At 56.8% G+C, this 17157-nt stretch overlaps 2 protein-coding genes across 5 annotated transcripts; both read right to left on the minus strand.

Moving 5' to 3' along the window:
• Positions 1–37: 37 nt before the first annotated feature.
• PRSS8 (serine protease 8) lies at positions 38–4638 on the minus strand. 4 transcript variants are annotated; one of them, XM_061401738.1, is made up of 6 exons: positions 4283–4638; positions 3966–3983; positions 2110–2275; positions 1609–1880; positions 1355–1521; positions 38–1222 (listed from the first exon to the last, which is right to left on the minus strand). In XM_061401738.1, exons 1-6 carry the CDS (start codon positions 4365–4367, stop codon positions 899–901), a joined length of 1032 nt encoding a protein of 343 aa, XP_061257722.1. In that variant the 5' UTR covers positions 4368–4638; the 3' UTR covers positions 38–898. The 4 variants fall into 4 exon arrangements, with proteins under 4 accessions (XP_061257722.1, XP_061257723.1, XP_061257724.1 ...); XM_061401739.1 differs by having other exon boundaries at positions 2110–2272; positions 4283–4637; XM_061401740.1 differs by lacking the exon at positions 3966–3983 and having other exon boundaries at positions 2110–2272; positions 4283–4637.
• Positions 4639–7559: 2921 nt separating this feature from the next.
• On the minus strand, positions 7560–16915 carry PRSS36 (serine protease 36). Its single transcript, XM_061401751.1, has 16 exons — positions 16616–16915; positions 16147–16343; positions 15817–15852; positions 15593–15628; positions 15052–15214; positions 14336–14616; positions 13713–13879; positions 10953–11202; positions 10714–10843; positions 10112–10368; positions 9862–10025; positions 9359–9596; positions 9105–9246; positions 8576–8841; positions 8377–8498; positions 7560–8113 (listed from the first exon to the last, which is right to left on the minus strand). The coding sequence occupies exons 2-16, from the start codon at positions 16181–16183 to the stop codon at positions 7835–7837; spliced, it is 2568 nt and encodes an 855-aa protein (XP_061257735.1). The 5' UTR covers positions 16184–16343; positions 16616–16915; the 3' UTR covers positions 7560–7834.
• Between the last annotated feature and the right edge of the window lie 242 nt (positions 16916–17157).

Consider the following 17157-nt stretch of genomic DNA (forward strand, 5'->3'; position numbering starts at 1 on the left):
TTCATTCATTTCATGTCACACACATACACATAGCCAGTTGTGCTCAGAACATTTTACTCCTTCTGACCCCCCACCCCAGATGCATGTTGGAGCCCAGTTCCGGTGGGGGCTCAGTCCTCCGGAGTCCAGGAGTCAGGGCTCAAGGGGGGCATGGCAGCCAATGAGGCAAGACTTGGGCCTTTTTTATCCTTGAAAACCTGCTGTCCAGAGGCAGCCCCAGGCTTCCCTGGTGGCTCAGATGGTAAAGAATCCACCTGCAATGCAGGAGATCAGGGTTGATTCCTGGGTCAGGAAGATCCCCTGGAGAAGGGAAATGGCCACTCACTCCCGTGTTCTTGCCTGGGGAATCCCATGGACAGAGGAACCTGACGGGCTACAGTCCATGGGGCTGCAAAGAGTCGGACATGACTAAGTGACTTACACACTTCAGAGGCAGCCCTGGCCCAGAAGACAGGAAGAAGGTGAAGTGATGGGGCTCATCAGACAGAGCAGGTGAGGTGCTGAGCCAGTCCTTCTTCAGTAGCCATCAGCTGGCCAGTCTTCTAGAAATGGGTGGGGAGCCAGGGCCCATTTTCGTAGCAGAGGGTCCTTGGGGGCTCCATAGGAGCCCAGCAGATAGGCTTGTGGACAGCAGATGGAAGTGACCAGAGGTTCTAGCCAGTACCACAGGCAATAAACTCCTGGAGTGGAGGTTACCGTCCCAAAGAACAATCCAGAAGAGTGGGCTCAGAGTTCAGGATGGTGCCTTGAACTCCCACAGGGTCCTGGGAGGAGGGAGTGACTCAAGTCAGGCCCCGGGCCCAGGGTGTCCCGGGTGGGGCCTAACACGGGAACAGCATCCGTCCTTGGGTGTGATGTGGAGGTCTCAGAAGCAAAGCAGCTCCCAGGAGTGAGTAGCTCAGTCCTCGTGCAGTGGGTGGAGGAGGCCCAGGGTCAGGCCAAGTGGTAGCAGAAGGATGGGTCCCACCAAGCCCTGTGCTGGGGCAGAGTTGAAACCCTTGTAGTGGCTGCAGAGGTGGCCATCGGGCTCGGACTCCTCCATTTGGGGCACCACCTTAGGCTGGAGCTCCGCCACTTTGTAGTGAATCCAGGAGGCATAAACAGAGGTCAGGGTATAAACACCGGGCCTGTTAGGGGCCCCACAGGCATCACCCCAGCTTACGATGCCTGCCAGGTACCAGCGGCCTGCCACTGGGCAGGAAAGTGGGCCCCCAGAGTCACCCTGAGAAGAAAATCACACAACAGTTGTCAGGACAGGACCCCAGGCCTCCAACCATCCAGGCCAAGCCCTCTCAAGCCCTCATCTCCCAAGACACACCCGTCTCCCCCACTCACCCAGACCCCCTGCATTTACCTGGCAGGCGTCCTTGCTCCCGTTCACGTAGCCAGCACACAGCATATCCTGGTCGATTACGTGGGGCTCCCCGGGCTTGGCATTGATATTGTACAGGCAGTTACAGGTCTCACGACTGATCAGCGGTACCTCAAGTTGCTGCAGTGGCCGGGGGTTCTGGAGGCTCACTGTGGGGGGCGAAAGATGCTTACCCAGGGTCTTCTAGCCTGAGTCAGCTCCCCTCTGCGTCTCTAGACGTCAGCCCTGTCCCTCACCTGAGGGGGCAACATGGCCCCAGCCAGTGACAACGCACTGGAGGCCGTTGGGAAAGGAGGCGTTGGCTGCGGGGAGGCAGATGGGCCGGATGTAGCGGGAGAAGGTGACGGAGCTGCTGAGCTGGAGGAGCGCAATGTCCCCCATGGAGCCCTCGTGGGAATATTTCTCGTGGGAAATGACCTGGGCCACCCTGCGGACCTGGGTGTCAGTGCTGAAGTAATCCAGCTGGTGGGCGCCCAGCTTGACCTCGTATTCTTCTATCTTGTTGTCACTGCAGGCAGAGGGGTGAAGGCAGAGCAGCTGACCTTTTGGGTCCCACTGTGCATCCTAGTTTTATCCTATGACGTGTGACCTCTGGCCTTCACTCCTAACAGATCCTTAACAGGCTTTATTGATACCCCCTAGATCCAACGCAAGAACCCCCAGTCTCTGACCTACACTGATCCTTGAATCTTGACCCCCGCCCCACTTCCCCATCCTGCCCCCCACCCCATGGGTACCTTGGGAAGCAGTGAGCAGCCGATAGCACCCACTGATCGGACACGAGAGAGCCGCCACACACGTGGGTGCCGTGGTGGTTGATGCTGACCTGCCAGGGCCACTGGCCGCGAGCTGCAGTGGTACCACCTGTGATGCGTCCTTGAGGGACCATACCACAAGAGTCTGCTGGGAGAGGAAGGGGAGAGGGTCAGGACCTCTGGAGCCAGCAGACCACTTCCTCACCCGACACAGCCCAGAAGTCTGGTTTGGAGCTTCAGGGGTGAGTTCACAGAAGCCCGCCAGGCTTTGTCCCCATCCCCCAGCTCACCAGTCACCTGCTGTCCTGGCTCATTAAAGGTCTCACCCAGCTTCTGTCCTCTCGGGCCTTCCTGTCTTCCATCTGATCTACTCCTTACATATCTGGCCAGTACACACCACTGCTTAAATCCTTCCCTGGCTCCACTCTGCCCTTAAGAGAGATTCCAGACCTCCCGTGGCGCTGCCGTCCACTCCGCCACCCATCTGGACACTCACTGTCACGTCAGGCCACACACTAGACCTCTGGACCTTTGCTTACTCAGATCACTCCACCTAAGGTAGTCTTCCTCATCCCCACTTCTATTTGAAATGTGAAATGGTGATACTTTGGCCCCCTGATGGGAAAAGCTGACTCACTGGAAAAGACCCTGATGCTGGGAAAGACTGAAGGCAAAAGGAGAAGGGGGTAGCAGAGGATGAGATGGTTAGACATCAATGGACGTGAATTTGAGCAAATTCTGGGAGATAGTAGATAGAGGAGCCGGGAGTGCTGCAGTCCATGGGGTTGCAAAGAGTTGGCCAAAACTTAGCAACTGAATACAACTTCCATTTGCCTATAGTGGTGGTTCAAATACCAGCCCCTCTGAAGTCTGCCGTCACCCCGCTGGCTGAGATAGGTGATGCCTTAGAGCTCCCAGGGTCTATGCTTCCTGGACAGGGCTGTTCGCATTCTCACCATCTACTTCAACCAACCAACTTGGGCATTCCCTAGGGGCAGAGACGAGGGCAGACTCACACGTCCTCACTGCTGGGCACACAAATGGAGTCTTGGATGTGTTGAACAAATGAGCAGAACAGCCTGGATCCCAGGGTGTGAGCATCTCATTTCATTTCCAGGACAGCCCCACCCCTGTGAAGGCCACTGTTTGGAGCAGGACCCAAATGCCCTTCACAAAGTCACCTTCTCAGGTGCAGGGAAAACCACCCAGCCAGGCTCCTCCCCATCTCCTCGTAAAAAGGACAATAGCTACCATTTAGGGACCAAGAGTTCAAGCAATGCCAGGCCCTGAAGGGGCTTTCACTTCCTTCATCTTCCTGACTCCTCAAGAAGCCCCAGGAGGTAGACAGATTGACTTCATTTTATTCTGGCTTGCGCTGCATGGTCTGTGGGATCCTAGTTCCCCAACCAGGGATCAAACCGGGCCCTTGACGGTGAAACCACAGGGTCCTGACCACTGGACCACCAGGGAATTCCTTCATTTTAGAGGTGAGGGGACTGGCCGCGTGAGACATAGCGGTACATGGTGAAGCAGGGACTGCCAAGGAGACTAACCCTTGGTTTGTTCCCCTCAAAACAACCCACCTTTGGACTCAGACCTGAGTTCAAATCCCAGCGCAGCCACTTACTGGCTGTGTGCCGTTGGGCAAGTCACTTATCTGCCCGTCACTGTCTTAAAGATTGAGGCTATCATCGCCACCTCAAGTGCTACTAGGGACAACGGGAGTGGACGAAGCAGCTTTGCAGAGAGGGTCAGGTGCTCCAATGCTCCATGGAAATCTGAACCCCTGGCCCCACCCCTCACCTTCCCCTTCCCCATTCCTCCCAGGTGAGCCTCACCTTCAGCCGCAACGGCTCCTGGAGGGAGAGAGAAAGAGGGAGGGGTAAGCAGGGAAGCCTCTAGAATTCAGATCCCAGGCCCCCCACCCCCCAATCTGCTGCTTCTCCTGGAGGCTTCCCCACCCCTCACCTCAGCCCCAGGAGACCAAAGCTGAGGAGACAGGCCAAGAGCCAGTGAGGCTGAAGATGGGGTTCTTGAGCCCAGAATAAGGGACGTACCCCTGAAAAGGGTTATACCCTCGGCCCCAGTGCACTCCCCTCCTCCCCTTCCCACCCTCTCCTGTCCCATGCTCCCGGCCGCCCACGCCCACACTCACCTATCCCATTCCGGAATAATCCAAGCAAAAGCACAGTGGCCACAGCCTCCAGCCACCTGGGCCCCAGGCCCGACTTCCGGGCCATGGCCCAGAACCAGGTGCCCTGGGCACCCAGGGGAAGGGACCTCAAAGGCAGAGGTAGGGGGTCAAAGGCAAGCTCCAGGTGTCGGGATCGCGGAAGGTAGGAGAAGCAGGTGTCCAAGGCTAGCTTCAAAGGTAGGAAGTGAGCGCAAGGGAAATGCTGGGGTCTCTGCAGCCGGGCAGTGAGGACCGGTCTCCAGATCGCCCTGGGTACGCACCGACCTTCCTTCCGGAGTGGCAGCTCCAGGAAAGGGCACCTACCTGCCTGCCCCGCCCCTGGCCCCGCCCCCTCGCTCAGCTCCACCGGCCTCTCTCACCATCCTAGGCTGTGTGTGTGCGTGTGTGACCCCTAGGCTGTGTGTGTGGTGGGCAGGAAGGTGGGGAGGCTGTTGTTTAAGCAGCCCCAGGCAGGGCTGGAAACCTGGATGTCTGGATTCCTGACCCAACTGCTCTTGGGCCCAGGTCTTTCAGATCTCCCATACCTGTTATGCCCCCTCAGGGCCCGGCCTGGCCTCTGTTATCTTACTGCTCCCTCCTTCCCTCCTGTAGCCTGGTGTCTGAGCCCCGGGACACCCGGCTCTGCCCCGGGGCTAGGGCTCCTTCAGGCCCTACTGTGGAGCCTGCAACCTCATCTGCACGTGGTGAGGTGTGGTGACGTGTCCGGGGATGCTCATCATTCCATACATATTTATTGAGAGCCTAATATGTCCCAGGTACAGAAGACAAAGTGGGCACCATCCTGCCTTCCCTGAGCTCATGGTGAAGTTGAGGTGACAGGCCTGAATCACAGGATGACACAAGCAATTACAGAATAACTTCAGGCGAGGCTGGAGATGGAGAAAGAAGCACGAGGCGGGGGGTGGGGGGGTGGCGTGGGCGGGGGAGGGCAGCTCTGGAGGCCATTGACAGGAGGCTGGCATCTAGGCTGGCATCAAGAAGGGCTCCTCAAGAAGGTGCCTTTCAAACTGAGACCTCAAAGGGTTTTGAAAAGGTGTTAACAAGGCAAAGATGGGGAAGGGTGGTCCAGGTGAAGGGTCCTCTAGTGGAGGGTGCGGGGGCCCACGTGCCTGGTCTGGGGAGTCAGGTGTTTCCTCTGTGACTCTAGAAATTCGGGCAACTGGGAATGTGTATTGACTTCAAGCTTTAGAAAAAGAGAGCCCTACTTGCCCACCTTCCTTCCCTGAAACTAGGCATATGGATCTCTGAGCCAGGACTTTAGGGCCCAGGCTGGAGGGCAGGGAATTCCTTGATTGGGAAAGGGGATGAGACCAACTTGGGAAGGAGTCTAAGCTGAGGTGGAGAAGGCAAGATGCTGGACATGATGGGTCGGTTTGGGTAGAGAATGGGGCATATTAAATGTTTATGGAGGATGGCATATGTATGACTGACTGGGTATGGGGAACAGATAGGGGTGTATGTCCCTATGGAGACAGATTCAGGGGAGTATTCTCTTTGGGATCTGGCAGCTAAAGAAGTCAGGCGCCAGAATTCCCTGGTGATCCAGTGGTCAGGACTCTGCACTTCTACAGCAGGAGGTGGTCATGGTCAGGTGATCCCTGGTCAGGGAACTAAGATCCCTGAATTCTAGGTAGCATAGCCAAAAAAAAAAAAAGAAAAAAGAAAAAAAGCCATGTGCTTTAAAAACCTCTGTCCAGGGACTTTCCTAGTGGGCCAGTTAACCACTGGAAGAATCTACCTTCCAGTGAAGGGGTGCAGGTTTAATCCCTGGCCAGGGAGTTGAGATACTACATGGCGTGGGGGCAACTAAGCCCAGGCGTCCCCACTACTGGATCCTCGACCTCTAGAGTCTATGCGCCGTAACTAGAGAGAAGTCCATGCACCACAGCGAAGAGTGTGCTGCAACTAAGACCTGGTGCAGCCAGAAAGAAAAGAAGATCCTCTGTCCATCTCGTCAGTCCCTCAATCTTTCAAGAACTTCCAGCTTTCCTATAGATCTTCCCCTACCCTCTGCCTAGTCAACCCTCTGCTGCATATGAGTGACTCAGCCATCTGCTCATACCCTTTGCTGCAAACAGTGACTCCAGCCGCAGAGCTGCCCTCATTGGGGGTAGCACCCATTGCTACCCTTAGCTACCCTTGGCTGGTTTCCACCCCAAGCAACCCTCCTGCCCCATATGGGTCTTCCTTTGCTTTTATTCTGTGCTGGAACATCATCTCCTCTGGGGCTTTCTCCTGACCCCCAGTCCATGTGTTCCCCACCAAGCTGGGAGCATTTCATGGGCTTGTCAAGGCCCCAGACATGTTGCTCCATGTGATGCGGGGGTCATAGTTCCCTGATCAGGGATGGAACCCACATTCCCTGCAGTGGAAGCGCAGGGTCCAGAGTTAGCTGGAGTTAGCCAGGAGTCAGCAGTTAGCAGGAAACATGGTTGAATTAATACATGGAGGTACACTGGCTGTGGCTTCCCTGGTGGCTTAAGATGGTAAAGAATCTATCTGCAATTTGGGAGACCGGGGCTGGATCCCTGGGTTGGGAAGATTCCCCTGGAGGAGGAAATGGCAACCCACTCCAGTATTCTTGCCCGGAGAATCCCACAGACAGAGGAGCCTGGTGGGCTACAGTCCATGGAGTTGCAGAGTCAGACACAACTGAGCGACTAACACACACACACACACACACACACACACACACACACACACACTGGTTAGTGATGGGAAGAGGCTGTGAGGTGTACAGATGAGGGACTCATGATGGGGTCCAGACCATGGGGGCTTTGGGCAGGATGTAGTGGGCCCTTGAAGGGTGCAAGTGTGGTGTGTGTACGAGGACATCGGAGGCGTACACTCTGGGACACCATTCATCAGGGTGTGTATATGGGGGAGGCTCCCCGTGGGTACAGAATATGACAGACAGACCCTGGACTCCCAGACCCCTGGACTCTCCCACTGACCCTCACCCTCAGTCCTTTTTGGTCTCGATGGCGAGGGGCAGCGGGGCCAAGGCTGAGGTGGCCAGCAGGTGTCGGGGACGCTGATTCCACTGGGGATGTGACACATACCCAGCTGGCCACCCAGCCTCCCCACCCTGGGGCAGGAATGGACAGCTGCCACCTTATCGGAGACACATTTCCTGGTTGCCCACAGCCTGACTCACAGAGGCCTAGGAGGGAGAGGCCCAGCCCTGGGGCCCCCCCTGGCCCCCTCAGCCTGCCTCCAGCCGTGCCACAAGGCCACGTGTCTGTGTTTACATGTTTATTGTCCGCTGGCTCCCGCTGCCCTCAAGAATGCCAGAGCCCGAAATAGCTGGGCACTGAGGCCCAATTATCCGAAGCCGCTGCAGTCTAGGTGGGTGGAGCGCTCCAGAGGTTCTGGGTAAGGGAATGGGAGCCGGTTGGGCTACATTCCAGCCTCACTGGGCGGGAAGTAGAAGGTGGAAGGGGGTGGGGGAGGTGAAGGGGAGATAGCCCAGGGCCCTGGGGGCTGGGGAGGTGGCGGAGTTGGGGGGGGGGCTCAGCCCTGGATCAGGGGGGTCAGAAGCAGCAGGAAAAGAGCAGCCCGCGGGGAACCTGAGGCCCTGGCCATGTCAGGGGGACAGAGGTCGCTGCCTTCAGGGAGCCAGTGGGGGAAGCCGCTGGGGGGTAGAAAAGGTGCCTCCCCCACTGTCTGGGAGATCCAGGCCTCTTCAGGGCCAGTGGCAGCAAACAGCTCCCGGCTGCCTCGAACAGCCATGCCCACGAGGACCCAGGAGCCTCCCTCAGTCTGGCACAGGAGCGGAGGGGCTGAGGTCACCTGCAGCATCAGGGCCAAGACCAACAGGGGCCCTTACTCTTCCTTCCGGTCCCCTGCGCCTTCTAGGACCCAGTCACAAACCACTGTTCCTCTCCATCCTCAGGCATCTTGGCCCCTGGTCTCTCCCGAGGTCCAGTCAGAAAGCACTGCATCTTCCTATCTGAAACCCAGCACCTAAGAAGCCCCACCCTGCTCTCTCCCTGGCGTCCAGCTGCCCAGCACAGCCTCTGCCCTGACCCGACCAGGATACCCAGGCCCCATACCTCACACCTGTCCTCTTGCCCCTCTGCATACAGGACACACAGAGTTCCAGGAGGCAGAAGGCCTTGATAGAGGCAGTGACAGAGTCGTGGAGTCAAGATGGAGACAGCAGCAGCCACAGGGACTAGAGACAGGAAGGAAGGTTGTCCCAGGCATTCTGGCATCCTATCCCTTCTCGTCCCCAGGACCCAGGGCTCTCACCTCTATCCTGGGGGTCCTTCCAGCCCAGTACCCAGCAACTGGCCCCCAGGGGGGTACCCCCAGGGTGAAGGCAGATGGGCAAGGCCGATGGGGAGGGCTCCACTCGGGAGCTCAGCTCCAGGAGGGCCAGGGGGGGCCGCAGTCCCAGATGCCGGGGCAAGCGGATGCTGATGACCAACCGGGACACCTGGTGGCTCTGGGGGAGGGGGCTGGCCCCCGCCCGGCCCAGGTACACTTCAATATAAGGCACCGTTGTAGAGCCCGGCCTGCAGAAACAAGGTCCAGGGTCACTTCCTGATCCCCTCATTGCAGATAAATCCTTCCCAGCCCAGGGGAAAGAATGGAACGAATGTCCAGGGTCATTCCACTAACTCCTTCATTAGTCTTCGTTTGAAATCTCTCTTCTGTCTCAAAACACTTCGAGTAATTTCCTGGTGCAATAAAAGCCCTAAAGGGAGAACAGCCCGCTACTGTCCTTTGGCCCCTCTTCCAGTGTCTCCCTCTTGCCAGGAAGATGGGTGAGACCCACCTGAGGACACAGTGAGTGGCTGCCAGGACCCAGCCTGGGGCCACGAGAACGCCAGCGCAGACTCGCTCTCCGGCTACATGCACCTCTGCCAGCCAGGGCCACAGGACCCCCATCGGAGCCGGCTCTGGCTGCAGGCCACAGGCTAGGGAGAGGAGATGACCCCCTCAGCGGGGACCCCACAGCTGACCCTCAAAGCCCCTACCATGGATCTAAGCATCCCCAGGAGCCCCTAAGCCCCAAAGGCCCCTCCTCACCACCATTCTCTGTGTGAGGGGGGCAGGTTTGTGCCTCAGTCTCCTCCCCCTCAGGTCCCCAGTCCCAGGCCAGCTGATCCTCCAGGTAGGCCCCCCGAGTCACATGGCTGATCCATGGACCGTGGGTCTGCAGTGGGTAGAAAACTCTGGGACGCAGGCAGTCACTGGGCAAGTCTCTGATTCCAGCCAAGAACCAGGTCCCCTCTTCCCGGCACAGCAGGCTCCAATGAGAGTAGTTCTGTAGCAAGAGGGTCTGTGTGTTAATGAGGGGACAGCAAAAGTCCTGGAGCTTCCCTGGACTCCAAACTGTCCCGTACTCGGACATAAGAAATCCACCTCCTCCAAGCCAGACTCCAACACTAATCTGAGTAAGAAGGCTGCCCTCACTTTAGGATTCTCTTCAAACCTAAGAGGAGTTAAAAAGTCCCACGGTCTTGGAGGCCCCGCCTACAGTCCGCTCCCCCTTCTTACTCCAACTCTTAGACCCCGCCCCCGCCGCTCACCCAGCAGCTCCCCTCCGCCTCCTCCTCCTGGTAGGCGGGGCAGAGCGCCTGCGGAGGCTCTCCTGGCGGCGGCACTGACGCCCCCTGGCGGCCGTACAGGCAGTGACACCACCAGGCGCTCAACAGCTCCGCCTCAAGCAGCGAGCTGGCTCCGGGCGCGGGTTCTGCGAGAGAAAGGCAGGGAGCCAGCGCTCCCGCCGCGTCCGGCCCCGGGTCAGCCCCGCCCGGCCCGCGCCGGGCCCCCGCTCACCCCCGCGGCCCCAGCGAGCCAGGCGGCAGCGGCTCCCTGGCAGGAAATAGTGTTCTGGGTTGGGTAGACACACTGGCCGCGGGGCCGCGCTCAGGTTCACGGGCGCACGGAGCTGCAGCAGCGCCAGGTTCGAGGCGTCGTCCCACGAGGCGTTCTCGTGCGGCACGAGGCGCGCCACCTGCTCCGCGCGCGGGCGCGAGGGCAGTTGCACGCGCCAGTAGTCCAGGTCGCTGGGCGGGCGCGCTGAGCTGATGTGACTGCGGGATGGGGAGACTGGGGACATGGGCTGGATCCTGCAAGCTCAGCTCTAAACCTCCACCCTTGGCTTAGAGTCTGGGTCTCCAGGCAAGATTCTGCATCCCTGACCTGAGAACTGTGCACTCAGGCTCCTTCCCCCACCCACTCCGCCCAATCCTGGGTCGAATTTGTATTACCTCTCTATTTGCCCCAGAGAGACTAGGACCCCGATTTTTTAGCTGAATCATACACCTCCAATGGGACCCCACACCCCTACCCCTATCCTACCCAAGGGAATAGCTGGGGCCAATTAGATAGTGTCTCAGACTAAGCAAGAATCTGCCCAAGACTGGGTTTTCACTCACCCTGGAAAGCAACTGGCAGGTGCCAAGACCCAGCTTTCAGACACCAGTGCCCCATAGCAGGGTCTGGATCCTGGGACCATCACCTGGGCTTCCCAGGGCCAGGCCCCTGGCCTTGGGGCTCTCCCACACTCTGAGGGGTAAGAGGCCTGAGTCAGAGGGCCTCCTGAACCCCAGGCAGTTTCCACCTGAACTCAAATCTCCCAGATCCAGCTGACATCTAGGGGTTCTGCCTTCCTCACCTGGCAGGGCGATGGTGCAATTCTCATTCGTGGGCTCGGGGAGGCCTGACTGGGCCTCCGGGGACTGGGTGGGGAAGGCAGGCCCAGGCTCTGAGCCTGACACCTGTTCCCTTATCCATGCCTCATAGGGAGCCACAGCAGTGAAGACTCCGGGGCGGTTCCTCCGTCCACAGCCAAAGCCAAAGCTGGTGATTCCTGCCTGGAACCATCGACCACCTTCCTTGCAGACCAGGGGTCCCCCAGAGTCTCCCTGATGACAGATGACTCAGTGTCACTGGATCAGCCCAGGGACCTACCAGCTTATCCTGGACCACCTCTTCTTTTTGGTCCTACACACAGCCACCTTCTCCTGGAAACCTACATGGGCTGTGCCTTGTCCTCTGTGACCCCTACAGCTCTGAGCAGGAGAAAGCCTTGTAGAACAGAAAGGCTGATGAGGAACCAAAGCCACGAGCACCAAGCTAATGCAGTAAAGGCCACGTCTGAGAGGCCTGCCGGTCTCATTCAGAGCCAAATGATTCCTCAATAAATTGTTAAACCCTGACTTTGGTTTCTAAGCTGTTAGAATTCCTTGTTAAACTGTTAAAGTAAATCGGAGGCACTTCCCTGGTGGTCCAGTGACTAAGAGTCCTTGCTTCCAATGCAGGGGACCCAGGTTCAATCCCTGGACAGGGAACTAGATTGAAGATCCCGAGTGAACTAAGAACCCGCGCAGCAAAAAAAAAAAAAGTAAATCAGAGATGTCAGCATTTAGGAGGAAAAGGCTGTTAGAAAAGCACCAAGAAAGGATGGTTTGTAGATAAGTAAGGAGGAAGAATTACAAGAAACAGACATTAAAACAAGGGTTCTGGGACCGTTTACTGCTAGGGCATTGTCCTTAAGATATGACTATAATCCAGGTCAGGCATCTCTGTGACCTGAGGAGGGTTACAAAGAAAGCTCAGAATTATCCAGAACTGTACTGTCCAATATGATACATGTGCTAGCCCCTGTGGCTATTTGAATTAATTAACATTTAATAAAATTAAAAATTCAGTTCCTCAATCACACTAGCCACCTTTCGAATGTTCAATAATGTATGGGAGAAACCAACACAATATTGTAAAGCAATTATTCAATTAAAAATAAATAAATGTTTAAAAGTCTTCAATAGCCAGTGTGGCTAGTGGCTATAATGCTGGACAGTACAGATAGAAAAACATTTCTATCATCATAAGTTTTATTGGACAGAAGCACTGGTCTAGAGGAAGCTGAGTTGTTAGCAATCCTGTTCAAGAGGCAGGGATTATGTCCATAGGTCCTGGAACTTCATAATTGGGTGCTATGCTGTGCTTAGTCACCCAGTCGTGCTGACTCTTTGCGACCCCGTGGACTGTAGCCTGCCAGGCTCCTCTGTCCATGGAATTCTCCAGGCAAGAATACTGGAGTGGGTTGCCATGCTTTTCTCCAGGCAATCTTCCCAACCCAGGGATTGAACCCAGGTCTCCCACATGGCAGGCAGATTCTTTACTGACTGAGCCACCAGGGAAGCCCAAGAATATTGGAGTGGGTAGCCTATCCCTTCTCCAGGGGAATTCCTGACCCAGGAATTGAACCAGGTTCTCCTGCATTACAGGCGGATTCTTTACCCGCTGAGTTACCAGGGAAGCCCAAACAGAAAGGTCCCACCGAGACATGAACCTGGATCACTGGATTCAGAGTCTGGAGTGCTCACCATTATACCACGGAACCCCCTTTTTTCATAATGGGGAGGGACCCTGAAATCAATTGGGAGGGACCCTGAAAATCATCAAACCTGAATTCCCATCACCACCATGCATGCTTGAGTGCCGTCAAAAATGTGCCATTTGAGGAACATTTCTGGGGAAAATGGTTAAAATATATCATGTTTTGGCCTTCAGCCCCTTATCCGGAAAATTCCCTTCTGTGAAGGATTAATTCACTTTTAAAAAGAACTATTTGTTGAGTATCCACGAAGTAACAGGTGCTGTGCTCTAGGCTATGGTATGAGATAATTGCTTGGAGAATCCCATGGTCAGAAAAGCCTGGTGGGCTACACAGTCCATAGGGGTGCAAAGAGTCGGACATGACTGAAGCAACTTAGCACGCATGCACAAGGACCAGACCTTGTTCTAAATCCTTTTCAGTGGTGGTTTAGTTGCTAAGTGGGGTCCAGCTCTCAAGATCCCATGGACTATAGTCCGCCAGACTCCTCTGTCCATGGGATTTCCCAGACAAGAATACTGGAGTGGCTTGCCATTTCCTTATCCAAGGGATCTTTCCGACCCAGGGATTGAATCCATGTCTCCTGTATTGCAGGCGGTCTCCTGCACTGCAAGCGAATTCTTTACCACTGAGCCATCAGGGATTCTGAAAATACTTATTATATGTACAAATTTATTTAATCATTATAACCTCCTGACGAAGTAGGTAATGCTATCATCCCCATCTTTCTGATGAGAAAGTCTGCACAGAGGTTAAATAACTTGGCCAAGACTACACAGCTCATAAGCAATGGTGCTGAGCTTCTAACTGGACATCCACTGCACTATACTGCCCATCAATAATAGTGGCCATCTGTTGAGCCCCAAGTTCTGTCCATTTGTAATCCTCACATCGATCCCTTCTGCTGGCAATCTTGCCCTCTTTTTGCGGATGAGGTTCAGAAATATGAGAGAGGGAGGATTAGTCTATTCCTCATACTGCTTCCTATTGGTCAGGGCTCTGGCTCTGCAGGGAGGTGCAGGCACCTGCCCTCACCTGGCAGGTGTCCCTGCGGCCTTCCCGGTAGCCAGCACATAGCATCCCCGGCAATAGCTGGAAAGTGAGATTGAAGGGGCCAGGGCGGCTGTAGAGACACTGACAGGCAGCCTCTCCCAGCAACCTCAGCTCTACTTCTTGTAGCACCCAGGGGAGAGGCAGGGGGTCTGTGGACAGAACCAGAGAAGAAAGCTGTGAGGCAGGGATGCAGCCCCCTCTTCCCCAGGGCTTAGCCTGGTTCCCTGTGGGGCTCTCCTGGACGTCTGTCCCCATGCGCCATGGCACGACTCAATGCACGAGTCTGAACAAACTCTGGGAGTTGGTGAAGGACAGGGAAGCTTGGAGTGCTGCAGTCCTTGGGGTCCCATAGAGTTAGACACGACTGAGCGACTGAACAATGACGGCTAGGTACCCTGCAACTGCCTCCTGGACATCTCTGTCTCCTTGCGCCATGGCATTAAACCCACCACATCCAAAATCAATGTCCCCTCTTGCTCCTCTCTGCTCTTCTTAGGACATCATCATCGCAGAAATGGCCCCATCAAGTACCCGGGGAGGGACCCACCTGGTAGGCTCCACCCCACAGTCACCCACCTCCCGAGATACCCCCCTTTTCCACTCACCCTCCTCCTGGACGTCCCCCCAGCCGGTGGCCCAGCAGGCGGTGCCCTGAGCAAAGCGGTGCGAGGCTCGGGGCAGGCAGACGGGCCGCACGGAGGGGCCCAACCTGGCGGGCGAGGCCAGGCGCAGCAGGGCCACGTCGGCGCCCCGTTCCACGCTGCTGTAGTTGTCCGGCACCAGGATGGCGGCCACCGCGCGGACGTGCGCGCCGTCCAGGGGCCCGTCCTGCGAGTGCACGCCCAGCACCACCGACCACTCGGCCGCGGGCTCCAAGGTCCCGTTCCTGCGCCGAGGCAGGAAGGGGGTCAGGTGGACCCGAGGGAGCGGCGGACCCTCGTGGGGTGGGGGCTCGGAGTCAGGGAAAAGGTGGGGTCAGCCAGACCCCAGGAGGGGTGCGTCCCATCTAGATTTAGGGCTAGGGCGATCGGGGTTGAGCTAGCTTCGTAAAAGGGGGAGGAGCGAATGCTATTTGGAGGTGTTGGGGCGGAGAACTGGAAAGATGGAATTCAGATTCGGATAGTTGGTGGGGTGACGGGGCGAGTCCTCTGGCTGCCTCCCCAGATAGGCAGAACCCGGATACCCCGCAGAGCACTTAGCGTCAGGACGGTGGGGAGGCAGGGGCGGCCGGGCTCCAAGTTAAGCTTGGGTCCTCGGGGTCCAGCTGCCGGTCGGGCTCGGCTTTTTGAAGGACAGGGATTGGACGTGCGCGAATACTCACGTCACGAAACAGTGAGCAGCCGAGAGGACCCAGGAAGGGGCGATGAGGGAGCCCCCGCAGATGTGGCCCCCGCCATGATGCAGGCTCACCTGCCACGGCCAGGTGCCCGGCTGAGAGTCGGAGCCCCCCACGATTCGGGCAGAGGGCTCGGGGCGACCGCAGTCTGCAAGGGGTACCGTGGAGGTCATCGCCTGTCCCCGCCCCCCACGCCGGAGGCCCAGGTAACTCAGGACAAAGCCCCATTGCCCACTCCCCTTAGTTTGCCCCCTGTCCCCCGCGAAAGAAACAAACGGAAGTTTTGCACTTCTAAGTTTCTGATCACTTCGACCTCGCTTACCACCTTTCCTTGTTGTTCAGTCTCTAAGTCCTGTCTGATTCTTTGCGACCCTATGGATTGCAGCACTCCAGGCTTCCCTGTCCTCCATTATCTCCCAGAGTTTGCTCAGATTCATGTCCATTGAGTTGGTGATACTCTCTAACCTCATTGCCTAGCCAACCTTAACTTCAAGATCTGAGGCTCCTCCCCACTCCCATTCCTTACCCAGATCTTCAGGTTCTTCTTGAGTAGGACTGAGAGCTGGAAGTCAGAGGGGTAAAGAGAGGAAAATACTGGTGACCTCCAGCTCTTGACAATGCCCAGCTCTCACCTTCCTGCTCTCTTCTTCCCCAATTCCTTGCTCTCTCAGCCGCCCTGCCAGCACCCAGGCTACCCGTCCCATCTTTTCTGCCTCTGCTGGTGATGTTCCCCCAGTCGCACTGCCTTACCTGAGTCCTGGAAGGCTTCCGGGATGGGGCTGATGGCTGGAGAGATGGAGGCAGGAAGAGGCTGGAGACCTACAGTTAGGACGATGTGCCCTCCATGGCCCCCTCCCCCAAAACTTTGCAAGTACTCCATCTCCCCATGGCACCCAGACCTCCATGCCCCTTCTTCTCATAGGCTATTCCTCTTGCCCTCCTGACACCTCACTCTCATCTTCTTCTGGTGTCCTCCTCTGACACCCTACTCCCCAGGTGGACCCCTGGAGTCCTGCTTTCCAGCTCCCCAGAGGCTAGGACCCAGGCCATTTGCAGCCATGCCCTGTCCCCTGAGCTTACCAAGGATCACAAGCGGGAGAAGCAGGTGCTGGGACATGGTCCGTTTGAGTCAGCTGGAGGCGCAGTGATGGGTGAAGATCCACTCCCTGCCACACAGCTCTGTCTCTGCCTCGGCACCCCGTGACTCCTGAGGGTCCAGAAAGAACTCCGCCCTCCCTGGCTGGAGCCCATCTCTGGGAATCTGAGTGGATCTGGGGCTGGAAGGAGGAAGTAGGGAGCCTGAAGGCCCCACCCAGAGCCCCATGTGCATCTCACATCTCTAGAGGCCTGGGGTGGGGGTGGGAGGCAGAGGTCCTAGCTCCTGGACACCTACTAGGTAGGGGAGGGAGGAGCAGAGAACCCCCAAGGGGGGAAGGGGAGGACGGCCAGAGGCTGGGAGGCCAAAGTCCTGGGTCCCTGGTGAGGCAGGGCTGCAGGTCAGCAGTGGCCCTTGGGACAGGGAAGGTGGCCCCTCAGTGGCGTGACTCACCTGAGACTTCATCTCTCTTTGGGGTGTGGCTACCCAAATGGCTTGGCCTTTTCTTCTCACACAGCTCTGGTTACTGGAGTTGCCGGCCAGGTCTGGGACGGGAGCCCTAGGGAATTCAATCCCATCCCAACAAAAGGATCACAGATTCCGGCAGCTTGGGGCAGGGCAGAGGATTCTGGGAGGGGGCTGGGCAGGCTGGTAGGGCCCGAAAAAGGCTCTACCCTTCTTTGTGTTAACGTAAGTACTCTCGGCTGTTGTGCCACTTACTTCGTATGACCTTAGGAAAGTCACTCAACCCAGGTACAGTAGGAGTCGACTTAAGAAATACAATGCTTCAAAGGGGAATCGAGGACAGTTAAGGAAGGAACTATTTATAGATGCGTAGGCAGGGAACTGGGCAACCATCAGGGATGGTGAAGCACCTGGGGGCCAGAAATATTGGAGAACCCCTCCTGAAGAGGCAGAGAGAGGGAGCAGATACTAGAGCTGGGAAAGAGAGAGCTGGGCTGTAGGAGAGGATCAGCCAATAGGAGTACCTCAGG

Source organism: Bos javanicus, chromosome 25 (genome assembly GCF_032452875.1).
Source record: "Bos javanicus breed banteng chromosome 25, ARS-OSU_banteng_1.0, whole genome shotgun sequence".
Classification (NCBI taxonomy): Eukaryota; Metazoa; Chordata; class Mammalia; order Artiodactyla; family Bovidae; genus Bos; species Bos javanicus.

Bases quoted from the DNA above. Each gene is read 5' to 3' on its own strand.
- PRSS8 (XM_061401738.1), bottom strand. From the start codon at position 4,367: ATGGCCCGGAAGTCGGGCCTGGGGCCCAGGTGGCTGGAGGCTGTGGCC. The intron at 1,881-2,109 runs GTACCCATGGGG...CTCTGCCTGCAG, and splicing joins GCTGCTCACTGCTTCCCAAG to TGACAACAAGATAGAAGAAT. The intron at 1,223-1,354 runs GTAAATGCAGGG...TTTTCTTCTCAG, and splicing joins GGAGCAAGGACGCCTGCCAG to GGTGACTCTGGGGGCCCACT.
- PRSS36 (XM_061401751.1), bottom strand. From the start codon at position 16,183: ATGTCCCAGCACCTGCTTCTCCCGCTTGTGATCCTTG. The intron at 10,844-10,952 runs GTGAGGAAGGCA...CTTACCCCTCAG, and splicing joins TTGCACCATCGCCCTGCCAG to AGTGTGGGAGAGCCCCAAGG. The intron at 10,369-10,713 runs GTGAGTGAAAAC...CCCATCCCGCAG, and splicing joins CCTGCCAGTTGCTTTCCAGG to TCACATCAGCTCAGCGCGCC.